The sequence below is a fragment of the Ruditapes philippinarum genome, unplaced genomic scaffold (assembly GCF_026571515.1).
Source record: "Ruditapes philippinarum isolate M1 unplaced genomic scaffold, ASM2657151v2 ctg1553_1_1_1_1, whole genome shotgun sequence".
Taxonomy (NCBI): Eukaryota; Metazoa; Mollusca; class Bivalvia; order Venerida; family Veneridae; genus Ruditapes; species Ruditapes philippinarum.
Genome location: NW_026855977.1, coordinates 156,512 through 176,580, shown reverse-complemented (window position 1 = coordinate 176,580; position 20,069 = coordinate 156,512). Strand labels below are relative to the sequence as shown.

Genomic DNA, 20,069 nt, shown 5'->3' with positions numbered 1-20,069 from the left:
TGTAGCGTCAAACAATTCTCATATATAACAATATTACATATAAAACCACAGAGCTATATAAAATTGAAGAGGAAGCTTTGACGTCATACTTTTAATTTTTTTATCATAATGATCATAATAAGATCTTTATTGTTTAAAGATAGCATACACAGATTACAGATACTTATTTTCATAACGGCCTTCCGATTTAATTTTGTTTGTTTGTTTGTTTTTGGTTTTACGTCACATCGACACAGTATAGGTCATATCGCGACGTTCCAGCTTTACTGGTGGAGGAAGACCTCAGGTGCCCTCCCGTGCATTATTTCAGGCACGAACGGGTACCTGAGTAGAACCACCGACGTTCCGTAAGCTAGCTGGATAGCTTCCTCACATGAAAGAATCCAAAGTCCCTGTCGGGATTCGAACCCACAGCGGTGAGGGGCAAGTGGTTTGAAGTCAACGACCTTAACCACTCGGCCACGGACGCCCCATCCGATTTAATAATAACAAAGAAAAAAATGTAGATCAGTACAAAATATAAAAGTCTCTTTATACAAGCAAAAAAGTAATATATTCTTGAATGTAAAGGTTCGATATTTTCATTCATTCATCCGACTAAGACTCATATTTTAATCATAGTAATGAAAGATAAACTCGTAATAATAAAAATAATAAGCAATAGGTAAATAGGTAAACGTCAATACTAAAAAAGAATTAGAATCCTTTCAATAATTATTATAACGTATACTTTTCAGAACAAGATCCTTATGAACGATTGAGCGTAAATAATGTTATTCATTGTAAAAGCAAGTTCAAATTTTTTCGAGATTTTCCGAGACCAGGTTTGACACAAGATATTTTACCGATCCATATATACGTATACATGTTATCTAAAAATACATATGGTAATAAAAAGAAGTTGCAAAAATGTATAAAAGTAATATGTTAATTATTTTTTGTATTGGATGAAAATGTTAAGAAATTCTGTTATACAAAACAAGATGGCGGAAATTAATCAACTCCAAGTAAATCTCGCGCAAAGGATTGTGGGTCAAATTTTAAAATTTCCTATTTTTAGAGCTTCTTATTCCTCTGTTATACCTGATAAAACATATATTACATGTATATAGGAAGAATTCACAATGACATAATATAAACCAGTCAGTCTGAATGACAGCTAAATCCCCTTCCGCAGTGAACATGAAAGTGTACTTCTTGACCTTTTACCAACCATAACCTTGATGTAGTGCCATGCATATCATAAGCACATAGTCTCACGATGGTGATTATTTGTGCCAAGTTATTTAAAATCTTCCATATGGAGATCATATAACCTTGACCTTGGGGATAGCAACCTGGATGTTGAGCTCTGCAGAATGTGTCATGGTGGGGATCATTTGTGTCAAGTAATCTTAAAACCTTTGAATTGTCAATTAGTTATAGAGCGGACATGAAAAATAGATGTTTTTACATTGGACCTTTGAGTGTGACCCTGACCTTCAGGGTTGTCACTTGATTATTGTGCTCTGACAATTGTGTCATAATGGTGATCATTTTGCCAAGTTATCTTAAAACATTGCAGCAGTTTAAATCTTATGGACAGATACAAAATGTAGACTTTCTAATATTTGAATTGTAATTGCGACGTTGACCTTGGGGGTAGTAATTCAAATATTGCGCTCTGAACATCGTCTCATAATGGTGAACACTTTTGTCAAGTTATTCAAAATATTTTTAGCGGTTTAAAAGTTATTCAACAGACATGGAATGTAGACATTTTAACACTTGATCTTTAAGTGTGACCTCGACCTTGGGGGTAGCAACCCAATTATTGCGCTCTGCCTATTGTCTCATAATGGTGATCACTTGTGCCAAGGTATTTAAAAACAATTCAGAAGTTTAAAAGTTATGGAGGTGACACGAAATGTAGACTTTTATACATTTTACCTTTAACTTGGACCTTGACCTTGGGTAGCAACCAAATTATTGCGCTTTGCACATGTTCTTATAATGGTGACAAACTGTGCCAAGCTATTTTTAAAAAAATTCAGTGGTTAAAAATTTGACCTTAAAGTGTGACCTTGACCTTTGGCAAGCAACGCAATTATTGTGCTCTGCATGTCGTCTCATAATGGTCGTCACTTGTGCCAAGTAATTTTATAAAAAAAAATCAATCAGCGGTTAAAAAGTTATGAAGCGGACACGAGATGAAGACTTTTTATTATGAAATGAAGACTTTTTAACATTTGACCTTTAAGTGTTACATTGACCTTGCTGGTAGCAACCAAATTTTTGCGCTCTGCACATTTTCTCATTAAAGTGATCGCTTGTGCCAAGTTGTTGAAACAATTTCGGCGGTTTAAAAGTTATGGAGCGGGCACGAAAGTGTTACGGCCGGACAGCCGGACGGACGGACAGACGGATGGACTGACAGACGGAGGCCATTCCTATCATCCCCTTTCCGCTACATGGAAGGAGATTAAAATCAAATAAAATGTTTAAAAAGGTTTAAAAATACAAATTGTGAGCAGTGCATCATGTTCACATAAAGATTCAATGACGAAATAAATAGAACTGTCCTGTTGTTTCCCTGTTACAGAGAACGGTAGCACTTTCAATAGTAATGCTTAATATATAAATAAAATGTTCATATTAATATTGTCATGATGAATCATTTAACTGCTATATACTTTAATTGAATTTTCTTTAAAATTTAGGACAGTACATCAATTTGTATGTCAGAATATATAATATTTAGAAGAAGAAGAATTGATTTTTTTTTTGCAAATTTATTCTCGAAAGAGTCATATACAAGAGCTCTCATGATATATAAAATTATATTGCCTTAAATTTTGGGACGGTTAATGCAGTGCTAAAGGGATTTCTACGTCAGCATATCTAATATTAGCTTTAAACAGTATAGAGCTAGGCTGCCCTGATGTTCAAGCTTACTATGCTCTAGGCAAGTCATAATGCCCGGATTTACAAGCTTGCCAGGCCCTAGCCAAGTCAGACTGTCCGGATGTACAAGCTTGCCAGGCCCAAGGCAAGTCAGAATGCCCGGATGTGCAAGCTTGCCAGGCCCTAGGCAGGTCTGAATGCCCGGATTTACAAGCTTGCCAGGCCCTAGCCAAGTCAAGCTGTCCGGATGTACAAGCTTGCTTGTCTCTTGGCAAGTCAGAATGCCCGGTTGTACAGGTTTGTAAGGCCCTAGGCAAGTCAGAATATCCGGATTAACAAGCTTGCCAGGCCGTAGGCAAGTCAGACTGTCCGGATGGCAAGTCAGACTGCCCGGATGTACAAGCGTGCCAGGCCCTAGGCAAGTCAGGCTGCCCAGATGTACAAGCTTGCCATGCCCTAGGCAGGTCAGACTGTCCGGATGTACAAACTTGCTTTGCTCTAGGCAAGTCAGAAATTGAATTGATATTTATAAAGCCTGTAACAAGACTTAACATTGCACGCACATTTTTAACATTTGACAAACATTCTTCAAGAAAGTGTAGCAATTTTGTCCATTCATGCTAAATTAGCGATATTTTAACGCCAACCGAAGCCATTGCAAACTTGATAAGATGGCGAAACATTATTTTAATAATTTGAGAGTCGATCCTAATTTCAATTTTGAAGTACCTCATGCAGATCTGTTAAAGGAACATTAATAACTTTGCTTTATTCTTTGAAATATAACTTTTAAGCAAAAACCCGAAAACAAACTTGTAGATTATGATGCCCTTTAAGATTCACAATGTTCTCATCCTGATTTACTACATATGTATTAATTATGATTGAAACTGAACCAAGCAATGCACTATTAAATTTTGCTTGTTGCTGGAATTCTTTCTTACTTATTTGATTAGAATTATTAAGAAGAGTTGTAATTCAATATATGGTATACAAACTATATTTAATTCGAACAATACCGGTTACCAGCAGCACTTGTTCAAAAATATATATACAAAATATTACAAAGAGTCATTATATAAGTAATAGAAAGAGCATCGAAACACGAGGCTATCTGATTTGTACGAGGGGGCGTAGCCCCCGAGTATAAATCTGATTGCCGAGTGTTTTGATGTTCTTTCTCTTTTGTATCATAGTCAAACATAAAAACACATTCCCTGATGCTGCAATATGAAACCCCGCAGAAAGTATCCAATGAAGGGGCATCTGAATATGATATTTCTATCGCTATCCCTTTTTCTGTCGTCACAATATGTAAACCCCGGACAAAATGAACCAATCAATGGGCATGCTCTGGAGTGCGGGTTAATAATACCTGCACTCCAGTTTACGCACTGTGCATGTTTATGTATACGATTTAACTCAGAAAGGTCCCAAAACTATGATACAATAATACATTGTATCGTAGTTTTGGGACCTTTCTATTGAAAATGTGTCAGAGTTAAATCGTATACATATACATGCACAGTGCGTTAACTGGAGTGCAGGTATTAGTTAACCGCACTCCAGAGCATGCCCATTGATTGGCTCATTTTTGCTGGGGTTTACTTATTGTGACAGCAGAGAAAGGGAACGCGACAGAAATATCATATTCAGATGCTCGTTCATTGGTTCCTTTTTTCTGGGGTTTCATATTGCGACAACAGGGAACGTGTTTGTATGTTTTACTATGATAAAAAAGAGAAAGAACATCAAAACACTCGGCAATCTGATTAATACTCGGGGGCTACGCCCACTCGTACAAATCAGATAGCTTCGTGTTTCGATGCTCTTTCTATTACATATTGAACGTGTAACTCATAACTCTATGGGTTTTACAAGTATAAAATTTGATGAGTCTTCTGTCCTTACTCACACAGTTAAATTCATATCTTACCAATAAGTTATTATAGAAGTTTCATACAAATGAATAAACAGATGAACGAACGGACAATAAAGTCATTCTGACATATACACAGGTATTAAGTGAATACAAATTTTTCATGTCTTATTTACAGAAAATGTAAGATCATATTTATAACAAAATATCATTAGAATAACAAAACGCACACGCTTAAGCAAAATTAACAATGATGATAAGCTTGTTTTGTTATCAACATTTGTCATTCAATTTATCTTTTGATATTACAAATATTTAGCTATACACGTGTGAAGCAAACATGTATAAAATTCAATTAATTTATTTACGAATAATGTTGATATTATAAGTAGCAAAATAACTGCCAGAAAACACTTGTCCTTAAAACAGTATTTTTCTTATTTTTCCAAAAGACCGCGTTATTTATATAACATAATACATAGCCCCTTTTCATCTTTTACACAAGTCAGTGAGACTTTTTGTGTAACGAATATCTTTCATTAAAATAACAGAAATACAAATATTACAAACAATCCTTCTATTCTATAGTGTTTCCCGAACAGACTAGAACGTTCAAGACGAATGTCTCAAGTATTTTCTCTTTGTTTTAGATCTGTATATGTGTGATAGTTCTCTGCTTCCTGATTCAGACTTTCATACTGAGTTTGGCTGAAAATTGACATATGAATGAACATGTAACAATAAACAATTAAACACATATACTAAAAGTAACTAACAATAAGCTTGTAAAAATGCATATCTATTAACAATGGTTATCATACTTATATCACAGTCTTTGGTGAACAATATTTTCTCTAAAGATATTTCATTGAAAGATAATCTGTTTGCATTGTTTTCTTTTACCTACCATTGCTAAAAATTTGAAGCATTGAGCCAGATGAATTATTAGGTACAATACCGCAAGAATGTTCTTTATACTACTAGTATCACGTAGATAAGTCATGAATTTATCCTATATTTATGTTCTTACATATTGGGCTAAGAATTTTTTATCCTATATTTATGTTCATACATAATGGGCTAAGAATTTAGTCGATGAAGAACATTACAGCTCCATCAATCTTGGTATTTATGGATATTTTATGTTAAAGCTATCTAAGAAATAACTAAATAGTTGTTTAAATATTTATGATTTCCATACCCGTTTGGTTGTACTCTGGAGTTGACTGAAAAAGAAACGGCTGGTAGTTAATTTTGTTCAGGAAACCATTATATTTGTTTTAATAGCAATTATGATCATAAATACATGTCAGACTTTATATTAGAAAATATCAAAATACTTCAGTTAAAAAATATTATGCTTGAATATATGTGTTTTACAATGTTTCACGATCATTATTAAACAGATTCAGTTGTAATATTAGTTTATCAAACCGAATGATAATAAATTAAATACCTGTTAAATGATTAACAACATGTAAGAAATTATTGAAATTCAACATTCCTTCAAGAGAATCATATATAGGTTTCAGTATCTGTTCTGTTTTGAAGTTGCTCATAGTAAAAATGATTTTCAAAGTGAGTTAAATTTCAATGCCAAAGTTAAGCGTTGTCGTCAAAGAGCAAATAAGAATGATGGATTGTATGCACCAACAAGGCCTTTCCCTAGTTTGGCTATTTTTATTTTTTGAACTGATTTTTCATATAATTATGACATAGACTATTATAAAATTGTGATTTACCAATGCTTATATTAAATCATATCATGTTAAATCAAGGCATTGGGAAAGAAACGAAATACACGTTTAATGTAATATCAAGAAAATCATTTAAATCATTCGTAACTTACACAGCAGTTGGTGGTTCAGTCAATTCTATTTCATGAGAAACTGTCAGCTGAGTTTTCGAGCCTGTGTTATCAGATAGCATAGGACATGTAAAGCATTTAAATACTAAGCTGTTACTGCGTCAAAAGTTAAATAAAATAATGAACGTTCAAACCACATACGCATGCAAAAATTATTGATCATAACATATATTAGAGACCAACCTTTATAAGATCTGTCTGATTAAAGTAGAATTGTTACCATTTAAAACGGTTAATACATAAAAGAATAACATAATTATGATGTTGTTTTTAATTATTTGTTTTACATAATAACAAAATTAAACTGTTTATTGTTATATGGTTCTACACCATGCCTGCGAAAGTAATCATTATAAAACAAATCAATCGGTATAGCTAAATAGATTATAGACATCACAGCACATTTTCTTCTGTCAAAATGTAACTGTTTCATTACTGATTTATTGCAAAAAAAAGAAATAAAACCACCAAAAAAACACCAAACAACGACTTGAAATTAGGCTTAGGCACTTTTCTTAAAAGATCTAAACTAATGCAGTGTTCAAAAAAGGTTTTATGTGTTATCGATAACAATCAATCTATTTCAAGTTTGCTTACAAATCATATTATTTTAAATAATTTTCTATAAAAGACAAACAACCGATGCTATTCAAATACCTGTTTTTATTCTTTTTCTGGTACGAATAAACAAGGTACAAATCACACCAATTAGAATTCCAACGGCTATTGCACCAATCACAGACGCAGCTACAGCTCCTACACTTACACCTGTTTCGTTTATGCATGTAAACACAAAAAATATCAATTACCTACATAGTCTTGCACTTAGCAACATTCATATTATATTGACTATTACTCATAATTTGACATTTCATTTAGCACAAACTGAACGGAAATATATAAGGACCCACGTCCCTCAGTTTAAATGCAGCCGACAGTAATTCTAGCCTGTTTGAATACTCTGCAATGTGGAGGGTATTGCAATAGGGGTATACTACCTTAAAGTTACATGGCAAACAAGAGTTTTTAAATTGAATGCTAAACATTATCATTGTTGTATGATGGCTGATTTGTGCCATTCGTTTTCGCCCCGACGCCAAGCGAAAAGTTGAAAAATAACAAGTTAAAACGGCGGAGTCGCGGGACGAAAACACGCAATTGAGCGAGAGAGCGGGCAAAGTTTAATAAATAAAACTTCGCCCCGCGGGGGCACGGGACGAGATTTAAGAAAAAACCGACTGGGCGCGGAGCGAAAACACGCTAGTTAGCGCTGCCGCTAATGAGCGTGTTTTCGCTCCGCGCCACCGCCATCTTAACTTGTTAATTGTCGGCATTTCGCTTGGCAGGGTCGCGGGACGAAAACACGCTAATAAGCGGGGTCGCGCGGCGAAGTTTTATTTTTCTTAAATCCGTTTTATTTCTTAAATCTCGCTCCGCGTCCCCGCGGGACGAAGTTTTATTTGTTAAACTTCGCCCGCGCCCTCGGTTACAAGCGTGTTTTCGTCCCACGACCCCACCGTTTTATTTTTTAAATCTCGCTCCGTGTCCCCGTGGGACGAAGTTTTATTTATTACACTTCGCCCCGTGCCCTCGCTAATTAGCGTGTTCTCGCTTCGCGCCCCCGCCATTTTAACTTGTAAAAGTTTCGAATCAATCGCAACTACTCGGCCCTTTCCGTCAGTCTTCGGATAAGGACCTCGAACACAATAGTATGAATACACAGAACGGATGCGGTATTTCGGTCTAACCTACGCTAAGAAACTAAACATGTAAACAAATAGAAATTTAATGCTGGGAATTGTTGACAAGTTTATTTCCAATATATGTAGTAAAAGTCCACCTAAAATAAGTGAATTCATAAGTACAAAAGCAAACAAAACATTATTTATATATTTATTATTATGGTTGTAGAAACCGAGAGTACAAAAAACTAACCTGTTGACAAATTGTTGTCAGACATATTTTCAAGCATAAGAGTACCGGAACAGACATTAGATGTCAAATATATACATTCGTTTTACATTATCTCTGTTTACACCTGAAACCACATGGTAGAACTACTTTCAATCCGTATTGTTTCCGAGGTTATTATAGTTAATAGCCGAGGCAGTTCCGAATGTTTTCGACTTTTCGCTTGGCGGGGTCGCGGGGCGAAAACACGAATGGCACAAATCAGCCACCATACACTACCCATCTTAATTTCTCAATATTTTGAAAAAATATGTAAATATATTTATGTGACTTTATACAATTTCTGTTTGGCATCATTTGGGTAAAGGACAAAATCAGGCATGCGCAAGGCATTACTACAATCCGATTGACTTTCTATGGCATCGAACCGCGTCGTAAAAAGGTACATGTATATGTATATGTTTGTATATAGGCGCGTCAATGAAAAACGGCTCTTTTTCACTTTACTCAAGACTTGCATGATATAAATTTATTCAACTCGTTCAATAAATTTAACTTACACTCTTTCAAATGCAATATGCTCTATATATAAATCAAAACAGACTTTCGGTCGCTGTCTCTTTTTACTGAGGTCACAATATCGCTATGATTTCGTTTTGGTCTACTCACTTCAAAGCCCCATTCCACTTTTGATTAATGTCATTTGCAAAGCCTTGCATATGTATTAACGTCGTCCTTCTCTGTTTCTTTTTTTATCATTTTTATTATCTGATTTAAAAGGATTTAAAAGAAACACGCATCATTATGTTGTTTATGAATGTGAAATTACGTCATTTTTTGTATTTTTTTTATTGCTGCTAGTTCAGTTAATCAAGCGTGCTGTAAGAGCACAGTGGTGTAAAATGTCAAAGTTTTAAATGAATGGCATCAAAACACCATTGAGTGATTTTCGGAAAAATTTGCAGTTTAAATGTCATCTAAGAAATAACACTGTTTGAAGAAGGAAATCATCCGGTTTGCAAAATTTCGATTGTTAAAATAGAAATTACAATAAAAATCTTATAATAACGTTTCTTTAATGCTATTTGCAATGTTGTTTGATATTTTGAAAGTTAATATAAATATTCTTCTCAAAAATACAAGCTATTTAATATTGATAATTAGGCTTTTTTACGAACTTAAAAGACAACCGTTGTACGTGTAACAAAAACCTACATGGACAGATAAAACTATGTTTGACATTTTTTGTTTTTACCTGTTGTACGTATATTATCGCCTATACCTATATTAACGCATATTTGTTTTATAGTTGAGCGACTATTTCGAGAACTCGATAATACAATTCTTTTTGTTCTTTCATTTCCACTGAAACGTATTAAAATTCAAATATGAACACAGTTGCAAGTATATTTTAAGTAGCAGAAGCTTCATTTGTCATTTTACCCATTGACAACGGTGATTATTTTAACTACTTTATCCTTGCAACTAATGAAGTTATTATCGTGCTGTAAGAGCAAAGTTGTGTATGATGCCAAAGTTTCAAAAACAAATTTTAGTGATTCGCGGAAAATCATGGTAGCTGGAAGAAGTTTATTGATTGTACACTTAAAATAACCTTTTTTTGTGGAAGTCAAACATTCGATCTTTTGTCTGTGCCGGTTTGCAAAATTCTATTGTTAAAATATTTACGTCGTACTTTTCATACAATTTGTCGTGTAGTTTGATATTTCGATTGTTAATACAAATATTTTTCTCAAATATACAATAATGCTTTATAATATTTATAATTTGGCTGTTATACGAACTTAAAAGACAACCGTTGTACGGGTAACAAAAACCTACATGGACAGATAGAATTATGTTTGACATTTTCTGTTTCTACCTGTTGTACTCATATTATCGCCTGTCTGCATACCTACTGGGTTGGTTGTAATTTAGAAAATTGAAATTATTCTAATAACATATAACAGAGTTTATATAAAAACCATTGTTAACTTCACCAATCTGTGAATACTATTGTGCATGTCAGTCATTGCGTTGAAATAGTATGATTATAATTCTTGAGCAGGATTGTGGTTATGTATTACTTTATACATGCATTTGACAAAATATTGCTAAAACGTTTGCTGTAGTTAAGTGCCAGTGGTCACATACGATTCAAATGACATGTTACAGAAAAACATCTTTAAAAACCTCTAACTGCATTACCTCTATATGCTTCACATTTAATTTAAATGAACTCTGACCAGCGAGTTCACTTTGGTTCATTATTATTATAGCCTCAACTCTGAAAGACTCAGTATCAAAAGAATATACATGTATATCAAACAAAACATTGCAATGGCATTAAAAATTGTCAAAATTCTCGGGTGCCCGACATCTCATGATTATTTCTATTTTCTCTGAAAATGCTCTCTAGCTGAAAAAATGTTTCATTTTTTTTGTTTCAATATTTTATTACACGACGGAGATCGTGTTAACTGGAGCTTCAAGAATAGAATAATTGATAAATTGCCATTGTTTCTTATACACACTATATACAAACATTTTGGTCACAATTTTGACAGTTGTCGGCAATTTAGCTAAAAAACTGTTGGGTAATTATTTACAAATTACTTACAATCTCCTTCCATACTGGATGAAGAAACAGAACTTGTCGAATGTGTTGTTGGTATTGTTTCCGTTGTTGTTTTTGTGGTTGTAGTATGTTTAGCTGTTGTAGCAGTTTTTGGTGTCGACTGTGTTTTTGACTGTGTTGTAGTGTTGGTTGTCGAGAACCTGGTACTTTCATAACATTGGATGCTTATTATCGGATCGGCACGTTGTGCTTTCAAGTTACAAAAATTATTATTAGAACACAAAGCTGTGATTAATAATACAGAATATCAGCAACTAGTTACGGCTCAATCTAATACAAACGCTACGGATTTATTTCTTAATCTGTAAAAAAGCGATATTGAACTTCTGTTATAAGTATTTTATTCATCAAATAAAATCTATTGGTCGAAAAATCTCTGTTTAAAGAGAATTAATAAAGATTTTCTGCTTTTTTTTAAAAATATCATTAATGATCTTTTAAAATCAAGTATACGAGTAACATGTTTAAAGATTTGTGAACATTTTACCCTTCGTCGATGTAGCCAACACGTCCTGGTCAAGAACTGTAAAAAGATTAAGATTTATGATTTATATATTAAATGATACTGGATTCAGGCCTCTACACATGCTTTTAATGTAAAATAAGCAACAATAGAACAAATATAATTTATCTATAGCCCTTTTTCAAATTGTTGATGTGAAGAATTTGCCATCTAATTACGTAAAAATCCGCTAGCGTGTCCAAAATCCAAGGAAGAGCGCAATAAAGGTGTTAAGGTGATGACCTTGCGCTAAAGAAAAAAAACCATAAAACAAAACAAAAAAGAAAACAAACAAAAAAACAAACAAAAAACAAACAAACAAAACAACAAAAAACAAAAACAAGATTTCAGTGTTCATTGAATTTATATCGTTGACTAACGTAGCAAAAATTGAAATGTTGCATAGTTCAGACTGGTATAACCTGTCATGTGTTCAACCAAATTTGAAGGCCGTTCGTGTTATACCTCCAAATTATTATACAACATACTTACAACAGCCCTCTTCATCAGTACCATCATCACATTTAGAAACATTATCACATCTCTCCGCATCAGAAAAACATTGGGCTCCATTTTTGCAAGGTTTTAATGCCTCCGAGCAAATAGCTGCAATGAATTAATTGTGATGAAAAAACTTTGGCACATAACATAAATGGATACGTTAAGTTGGTTCGAAAATGCAAGAAGGGTTGGTGGGTGCCTTAAACGAGATAACAAGAGCGAAACTTTCATTTCAAACATTCTAAATATCAAGTTTGGTTAAGTTCAACGGAATTTTTACCAAATGGAAATATTTTGTTTGAAAAAAAGACATTTACACGATTAAACGTTGACAATAATCGCTTTTGGGATATTCTTAATTCAATATACAAGAAACACCGTACGTTCAACTCAGTCCGTTCAAGGGTGCTATAGAATAAGACGATACAAAGAAAAATATATGTTGCAAACCTGAAAAGTTTAAAGTTTATAATACAATATGATTATGAATTGGTGTGTTTTCGCACTTTCGCATGATTTTTTTTCGTGTTACGAATGGGTCTAAACTGCAAATAAAAACAACAAAAGAATCATTTACAGTATCATCAGGGTAAATAAACAGGGAGAACGATTCTTCTCATAAGTGTTCCGTAGGTCATTCGCCAGAAGATAGAACGAACGTCCTTACTGTACTTAATGTATTTATTTTGAAACAAGTTTTTAGTGCTTGAAAAAATAAAATAGTAACGATGTTTATTTTTTCCTAGCTGAACTATGATCAGAATCAGGAAGTTTTATTACTAAAGACTGACTGATTGCACTAAATAATAGCTTCAAAATGGACAGTACGCATACGTGAGTTCTACATGCTTCTCAAGTCTTCATGGTATTAAGTTACGGATGATGATTGCGTCAAATGATCGTGCTATTAATACTTAATCATATTATAAATAAGTTTCGCAACCATTTTTCTACTACGTTTTTGGCTAACAATACCGTTTCGACATTTCTTTGGATCTTCATCGTCAGTATCATCGCAGTCAGGAACGTTGTCACATTCTTTTGTTTTGGCAATACACTCAGCAGTAGTGTTGCACTGGTAATCATCTGGATTGGCACATAGTTCTGTAGAGAACAAATACTGTATAGTACTTGAAAAACACTATTGTCTACCGCATTTTATATTCAGGTAATGATGCCGTAGAAAAAATAAAATGAACACAAACTCATATGTTATTGAAAAATCTAAACGCAACATTTCAAAGTTTTGTTGTTGTATTGTTATATTCCTGAAGAAAGCGTTAACTGTCAGTTTTGTGCGTTCGTTCACGTATGAATGCACGTCAGTGGTTGAATAAGTGGAAAACTTAAAAAATATTTATTGAGATACAATTGGGAAAACATGGCGAGTGGTCAAGGTCGCTGACTTCTTACCGCTTGCCCCTCACCTTTTTGAGTTCGAATCTCGAACTTTCATGTGAGGAAGTTATCAAGATTACTAACGGATCTCAAACTTACTTTCATACATTTAACCACTTTATTTCATTTCAAAAACATATTCCAAATGGCATGCATAAATATAGGTTTAAACGTCCTTTTACATATTGAATGATAGAATTATGTCATATCTCATATATATTAAAAAAATCTGTGATACTATCGAGATATTTACCTATTTCTATTTCTGTGCAGAATTCAACACTGTACGGTGTTTTTATTTTCTCAAGCGACAGAGTCACTTCTTGCTGATTTACTATCTGGACCAATTCTTTTGTTGACCGGCAACTGTTTTCATTCGACTCAACTTGTTTATTTGCAAAGTCAAATTTGAGTTTGGAACCACACGTTGCAATTTTTTCCTGAACCGTGACATTCACAAATTTCGCGTTAGATATCGTAGCATTGCAGACACAAAGGGGCCCGGATGAATTATCTGTTGCTTTTCCTTTTGTTGTATCGATATAAACAGTTTGACCTGACGCTTCACTATTTATGCACATATAAGCCACTGAAATAAAAATGATACAACTTCTTATAATAAAGTGTTACTGACTTTATTAGTAAATATTTGTTAAGGCAACTTAGATACATTGATTGCCAAACTATAACTTTGTTTGAATCAAATCATTATTTAGTTGTTCTTAAACCCGTGTGATAGTAACCATGTAATTTAAATGAGGAGAGGGAGACAGTAACATAGTGGTTAAGGAAATTTCTTCGCAGTCGCAATTCAATAAATCTAGACAAAATGTGTAACTTATATATTTTACACATACATTTTTATTTTTTTATTCTATGAAAAACCTTTAAGGCTGTAAGAAATATAGACTGGAGGAAGTATGCAGAAATTGTCGTAAAGGTATCAAAATGTAAACAAAGAGGTATTTTGACTTACATACAAAAACTTAATCACCATAATTATACCCAAACGCAAAGAAGATGAAGCAAAATGTAAATCCATTTTTTTGTTTTGCTTCTTTTTTTGCAAGAGTGCTGTTGCATGATCCAAAATGTTTTTGTGAAATATAACTATAATATTTTTGGTTAATGGGCCTTTAAAAACTTGTTACACGTTATTTTGTGAGACTTAAGGACACATGTGACAGCTTTTCATACGAGTAAGTATGCCTAACATCACTAAGAGCATCTTCTAAAAATTCTGACTCAGGAAACTAAAAACGCTTTATATATCACCTTTGTTATAAATCATTAAAGCTATAATTATGTAACTTATTCAGTTACTTATTGTACGTTTTTATTGACACGCTTTATTTTTATATGATACACAGCGGTACATCAAAATAGTTTTCCGCTTCAGAAAAAAGAGAAAACTTACTAAAGGAAAGACAAGACAGTCTGAAGGACAGCTAAATCCCCGTCCGCAGTGAACATGAATGTGCACTTCTTGGCCTTTTGCCAACCATGACCTTGATGTTGTGCCATGCATATCATAAGCCGATAGTCTCACGATAGTGATTATTGTGTCACCTCTACTGTCTGTCCGTCTGTCTGTCCGTCCGTCACAAAAATTGTCCGGACTACTCCTCAGAAACTACTCGTGCAATTTCATCCAAACTTTACAGGAATGATCAATACCAAGTCTAGTTGTGCATATTGTCAGCATTTTCAGGTTTAATGATTTTTGAAAGAGTTATGGCCCTTTAATAATTTTTATTTTTAAAGTTTGTCCGGATTACTTCTCTTATACCACTAATGCAATTTCAATGAAATTTTACAGGATTGACCTGTAGCTCAAGTCCTTGCGCATATTGCACGGGTGTTTTGGTTGAATGATTTTTGGCCGAGTTATGGCCCTTTGATAAAAAGGTGTTTTTTCTGTGTTGCCAGATACACAAAAGCTTGTCCGGACTACTCCTCATAAACTACAGGTGCAATTTTATCCAAACTTTACAGGAATGATAAGTACCAAGTCTAGTTGTACACTGTCTGTCTGTCCGTCTGTCACAAAACTTGTCCCCACTACTCCTCATAAACTACTGGGGCAATTTCATCCTAACTTTACAGGAATTTATGTCGCAACTACTCCGATTACTTCTCCGTCTGTTACAAAACTTGTCCCAACATGAAATTGGCCTTCATGAGTTGACACATGTGATCACTGATCGCTCTTGTTTTTGTACCAAGTTATTTAAAATCTTCCATACAGTCAAAAATTTAAGGAACATATAACCTTGACCTTGGTAGTAGCAACCTGAATGTTGAGCTCTGCAGATTGTGTCATGGTGGGGAACATTTGTGCCAAGTAATTTTTAAACCTTTGAATTGTCAATAAAATAAAGAGCGGCCATGAAAAATAAAGTTCTTACATTGGATTTATGTTGATCATTTCTGCCAAGTTATCTTAAAAACATTACAGCAGTAAAATGTGACCTTGACCTTGGGGTAGCAACCAAATTTTTGCCCTCTGCATATTGTCTCATTTTGGTGATCACTTATGCCAAGTTATTTTAAAAAAATCAGGAGTTTAAAAGTTATAGAGATGACTAGAAAGTGTCACGGACGGACAGACGGACGGACGGACTCACAGACGGACTCACAGACGAAGGCCATTCCTATAATCCAATTTCCGCTATACGGAAGGGGATTAAAATATCACATAGTGTTCAACCTTGTTTTATTCTGTCAAGTAATCGTAGCTGATAATCAGATCTTAGCGATTATGTGGTACTGTAATCTACGCATCAAGACATTTCAAATGAGAAGTGTTCTTTCCGGGTTAGACTGACATTACATAAAATTATGTAGTATCATTAAACATCCATCTCTTCATTATTTAAATTTCTAACTACTACATGCCAATTACAATTACAACTTATCATTTATATGCATGTTATAAATTGATAGCTTAAATAAAATATTAATAAAATATTTTTACCAACCGCAGAGTTCCAATGGTTTTTTTTTATCAAATCAAAAACAATATATTGTAATTCTTCGGCTAAATTGTGTAACATTCAATTTGTTGAGACTCACAATCACAAAAGTCTATACAAATATTGTGGATGACAATATTTTATAAACTTAAATTTATAACACCAAGATGATACTGACTGTCACTGGGATTTCATGCACTCAAGCAAGTTAAAAAAGAAAAAAAAATCAGATGTTTATGTCACAGCAATTCAGTCTAGTTGCAAGGTATTGGACGATATATTGGTGTTGTATATTGTAAAAAACGAAACAAGGCACTGACACCAACACTTCAGAGATAAAGTTCTTCTCATCAATTTCTACTAATTGCTTAGCCAAGATGTTAAGATATCGCAAAATGTCCTGTTATGAAGAGTAAGAACTTAACTTTTTCTATACACAATAATTTTAATTGAGTATTTGCTTTTGAAATTACAGTCTTTGCGATAGTATCACAGGACACAATATGGCCAAAGACAGTACGAAGCTATTTGACAGATTTGATAGTATTAATTCTATTGCCATAACTAGTAATATTCAAACTTGAATATGAATTGATTCATTTTTCCAAATTGCAATGATAGCTTGTTTTTAACAAGTCATTCACTTACATTCTCTATCTGAAGAGATTTTTGTGGAACACAACATTTGACTAAGGCCTGACTCAAAATACCAGATACATTAACTTAAAGAAATATGTCAGAAATGTAAGATTGGAACCGGCTGACAGTATTATGACCGAGGACAACACCATTTAGTTTAATGAACAAGATGCTCTAATGATGGACAATGTTAACTATATGTCTTGAAACAAACCTACTGGGAATACTATTATTCTAAAGGCCGTTTTAGATAATAGATTTTGATACAACAGTTTATTGTAAGGAATTTAAACTGTTAGAGGCATGTATCATCACCAATTTAAAGTACAATGTTGTTTGATGGAGTAACATTCTGCAAATCAAGTAAAACCGTACCAACTATATTTCCTCAATCAAACAGAAAAGTGGTTGACTCGAATGATTAGACAAAACAAATATCTGTAGAAATCTCTAAAACTATTTTTTTTTATATTAAAAACCTTCCATTTGGTTATAAAATACAGTTTTCAAACGTCTTAGAAAAAAGAATGAATCAGATGGAAACATGTCTACAGCTACCATCCTCTGTCAGTTATATCACAGAGGAATAACCCTTGCAGTATTTATACATCGAGTACCACATCCTTTGAAAAAGTATACATTTATTATATGGGTCAACGGACAAGCCATTACGGAAGCGCTGTTGCCTACAAACCTACTGGGAATACTATTATTCTAAAGGCCGTTTTAGATAATAGATTTTGATACAACAGTTTATTGTAAGAAATTTAAACTGTTAGAGGCATGTATCATCACCAATTTAAAGTACAATGTTGTTTGATGGAGTAACATTGTTTGTTTTACAGTAAACCAAGTTGGTTTAAATACATTCAGAGATTAAGAGCCTGACTTATTATGCCCAAATACAAAATTTATTTCAAACGAGGTGTTTTCGTCTCTTAAAAAATCTGATTATTGTTTAAACTGCGTTTATATAAATGCTTTAGAAAAATTGTAATAGGTGTTTACCTTGACTTTCTGGAAGCGAAGATGCACATTCGGAATATGCTGAAAGTAAAAAGTAAATCTTGTGACATGGTAAAAAATTTTATTAACTAAACTTCATATATATCAAATTTTATTACTTGACACAGCGATTTATGAATCTGCATTGATTATAAAACGATATATTATTAAATTGTGTTGAACATTTGTCAGTTACCCACTGAAGACATGTAAGTCATGAAAAAATGGACTTACATTCAGCACAGTATTTATGTAGGAGTAGTTATTTGAATAAAACTATTGTAGGCTGAGTAAATATGTGTTTAATGCAGTTTTTCTGTGCCTTATGACCAAAATTGTGTTGATGCGTCGTGAAACCAAACAAGCAAACAAAAGCTGTTTAAATGAAAATACTGTTTTTATTTATTCAAAATTTCTTTTTAAGTCACTCTTGCTGTTCTCGTGCGTTAATGCTTGTCTTTTATGACCATATGCGTATTCCACTGTAAAATTTTACTATATACAGTTATTTATATGTATCTTTATATTCACTATTTTTTGACAATATTAATTTTAATTTTACAGTCATGTAAAATTAAATACTTGTTGATGTTTAAAAAACATTTTCTGTTTCTGATACACTAAATACTTGTAGTTGTAGCTTTGAGTATATAGGAAAATATAGTTTTTAGATTGACTATATTGTTCATACTTTATGCATAGTGTTTCTGAGAAAAGAGGGAATGACATGAATAAACATGTACATGAATATAACAAGTGAAATGCATAAAATATGTTCTTCTTAAACATTGTGCTATTTTGTTTATTTACAATTCAAACATGAGAAAGGAAAAATCAGTTGAATACAAAAAATATTTTGTCATCAGTAATAAGATATTTTACAATTTTTAAAATTTCACACGAAATAAAACTTAAAAATATGCTGTCAGTCATTTGAACTATTGTTTAAATCCATAATTACCTAGATCTATGAGATATGTCCAAACAACGCAACACAATACAATTTTCGACCATACACCAACGTCAAATTTTCTATAATAAGTTGATCTTTTGTCCATTTTGTATTTCATATTTCAAACAAATCACTAACATATGAAAACAGTAGATGATATAAAATTGTTGAAATTGTTGAAGTGTACGTAACAAGAATGTAAATCTTTATTGTCTACTCATAATGACAGGAAACAGCCCAATCATTCAATACAGGATCTATATTACATACTTAGGTTTGCACACATTCAGAAAAGACACTAATTTACTCGTGTCCCGTCGTTTCATTTATTCCAACTATAACATCACAAATTAAAAGTATTAGCTAAACGTACAATTGCATATAAGTAAGGACAGGTGAAGATAAATTGCTTGGTCGCTGATTTAGAAATATTTGCGACTTTTGTATAAGCAAGAACAGTTGGGTATCTATGGTCAAAGGTTTTTTAGACGCTGATTTAAAACTTACAGTTGTGTATCAGCAAGAGCAGTTAAGTATCTTTGCTCAAGGATCTTTGGTTGCTGATTTAGAAACATTTGCAACTTACTCTTTCATGCAAGTAAAAACAGTTGGTTAACTATGGTGAAGGGTCCTGGGTTGCAGGTTTAGAAACATTTGCAACTTACCGTTCTGTATAAGCAAGAACAGGTTGCAGATTCATGGTCAAGGGTCTTTGGTCGCTGATTTAGAAACATTTTTAACTTGCCCTTTTGTATACGCAAGAACGGTTGGGTATTCTTTTTCAAAGGTCTTTGGTCGCTGATTTAGAAACATTTGTAATATACCATTTTGTATACGTCAAGGGTCTTTGGTTGCTGACTTTGAAACACCTGCGATACACCCTTGTGTATAACTAAGAACGCTTTTATATCCATGGCCA

The 20,069-nt window shown here is 33.3% G+C and overlaps 1 protein-coding gene across 4 annotated transcripts in view; it reads right to left on the bottom strand.

Annotated features, from left to right (window-relative positions):
* LOC132745027 (mucin-2-like) overlaps positions 1 to 20,069 on the bottom strand; it is a 94,802-nt gene that overhangs the window by 36,856 nt on the left and 37,877 nt on the right. Inside the window, exons 1-4 of one of the 4 annotated variants that reach the window (XM_060733856.1) lie at positions 19,160 to 19,431; positions 18,202 to 18,240; positions 13,833 to 14,168; positions 13,157 to 13,285 (exon numbers count right to left, since the gene is read on the bottom strand). The exons of 2 other annotated variants lie outside the window; for them this stretch is intronic. In XM_060733856.1, the coding sequence (XP_060589839.1) occupies positions 13,157 to 13,285; positions 13,833 to 14,168; positions 18,202 to 18,240; positions 19,160 to 19,268 (613 nt within the window). In that variant the 5' untranslated portion in view covers positions 19,269 to 19,431. Of the gene's footprint in view, positions 1 to 13,156; positions 13,286 to 13,832; positions 14,169 to 18,201; positions 18,241 to 19,159; positions 19,432 to 20,069 lie in introns of those variants that run through there. One more of the 4 variants, XM_060733861.1, reaches the window with a different exon arrangement.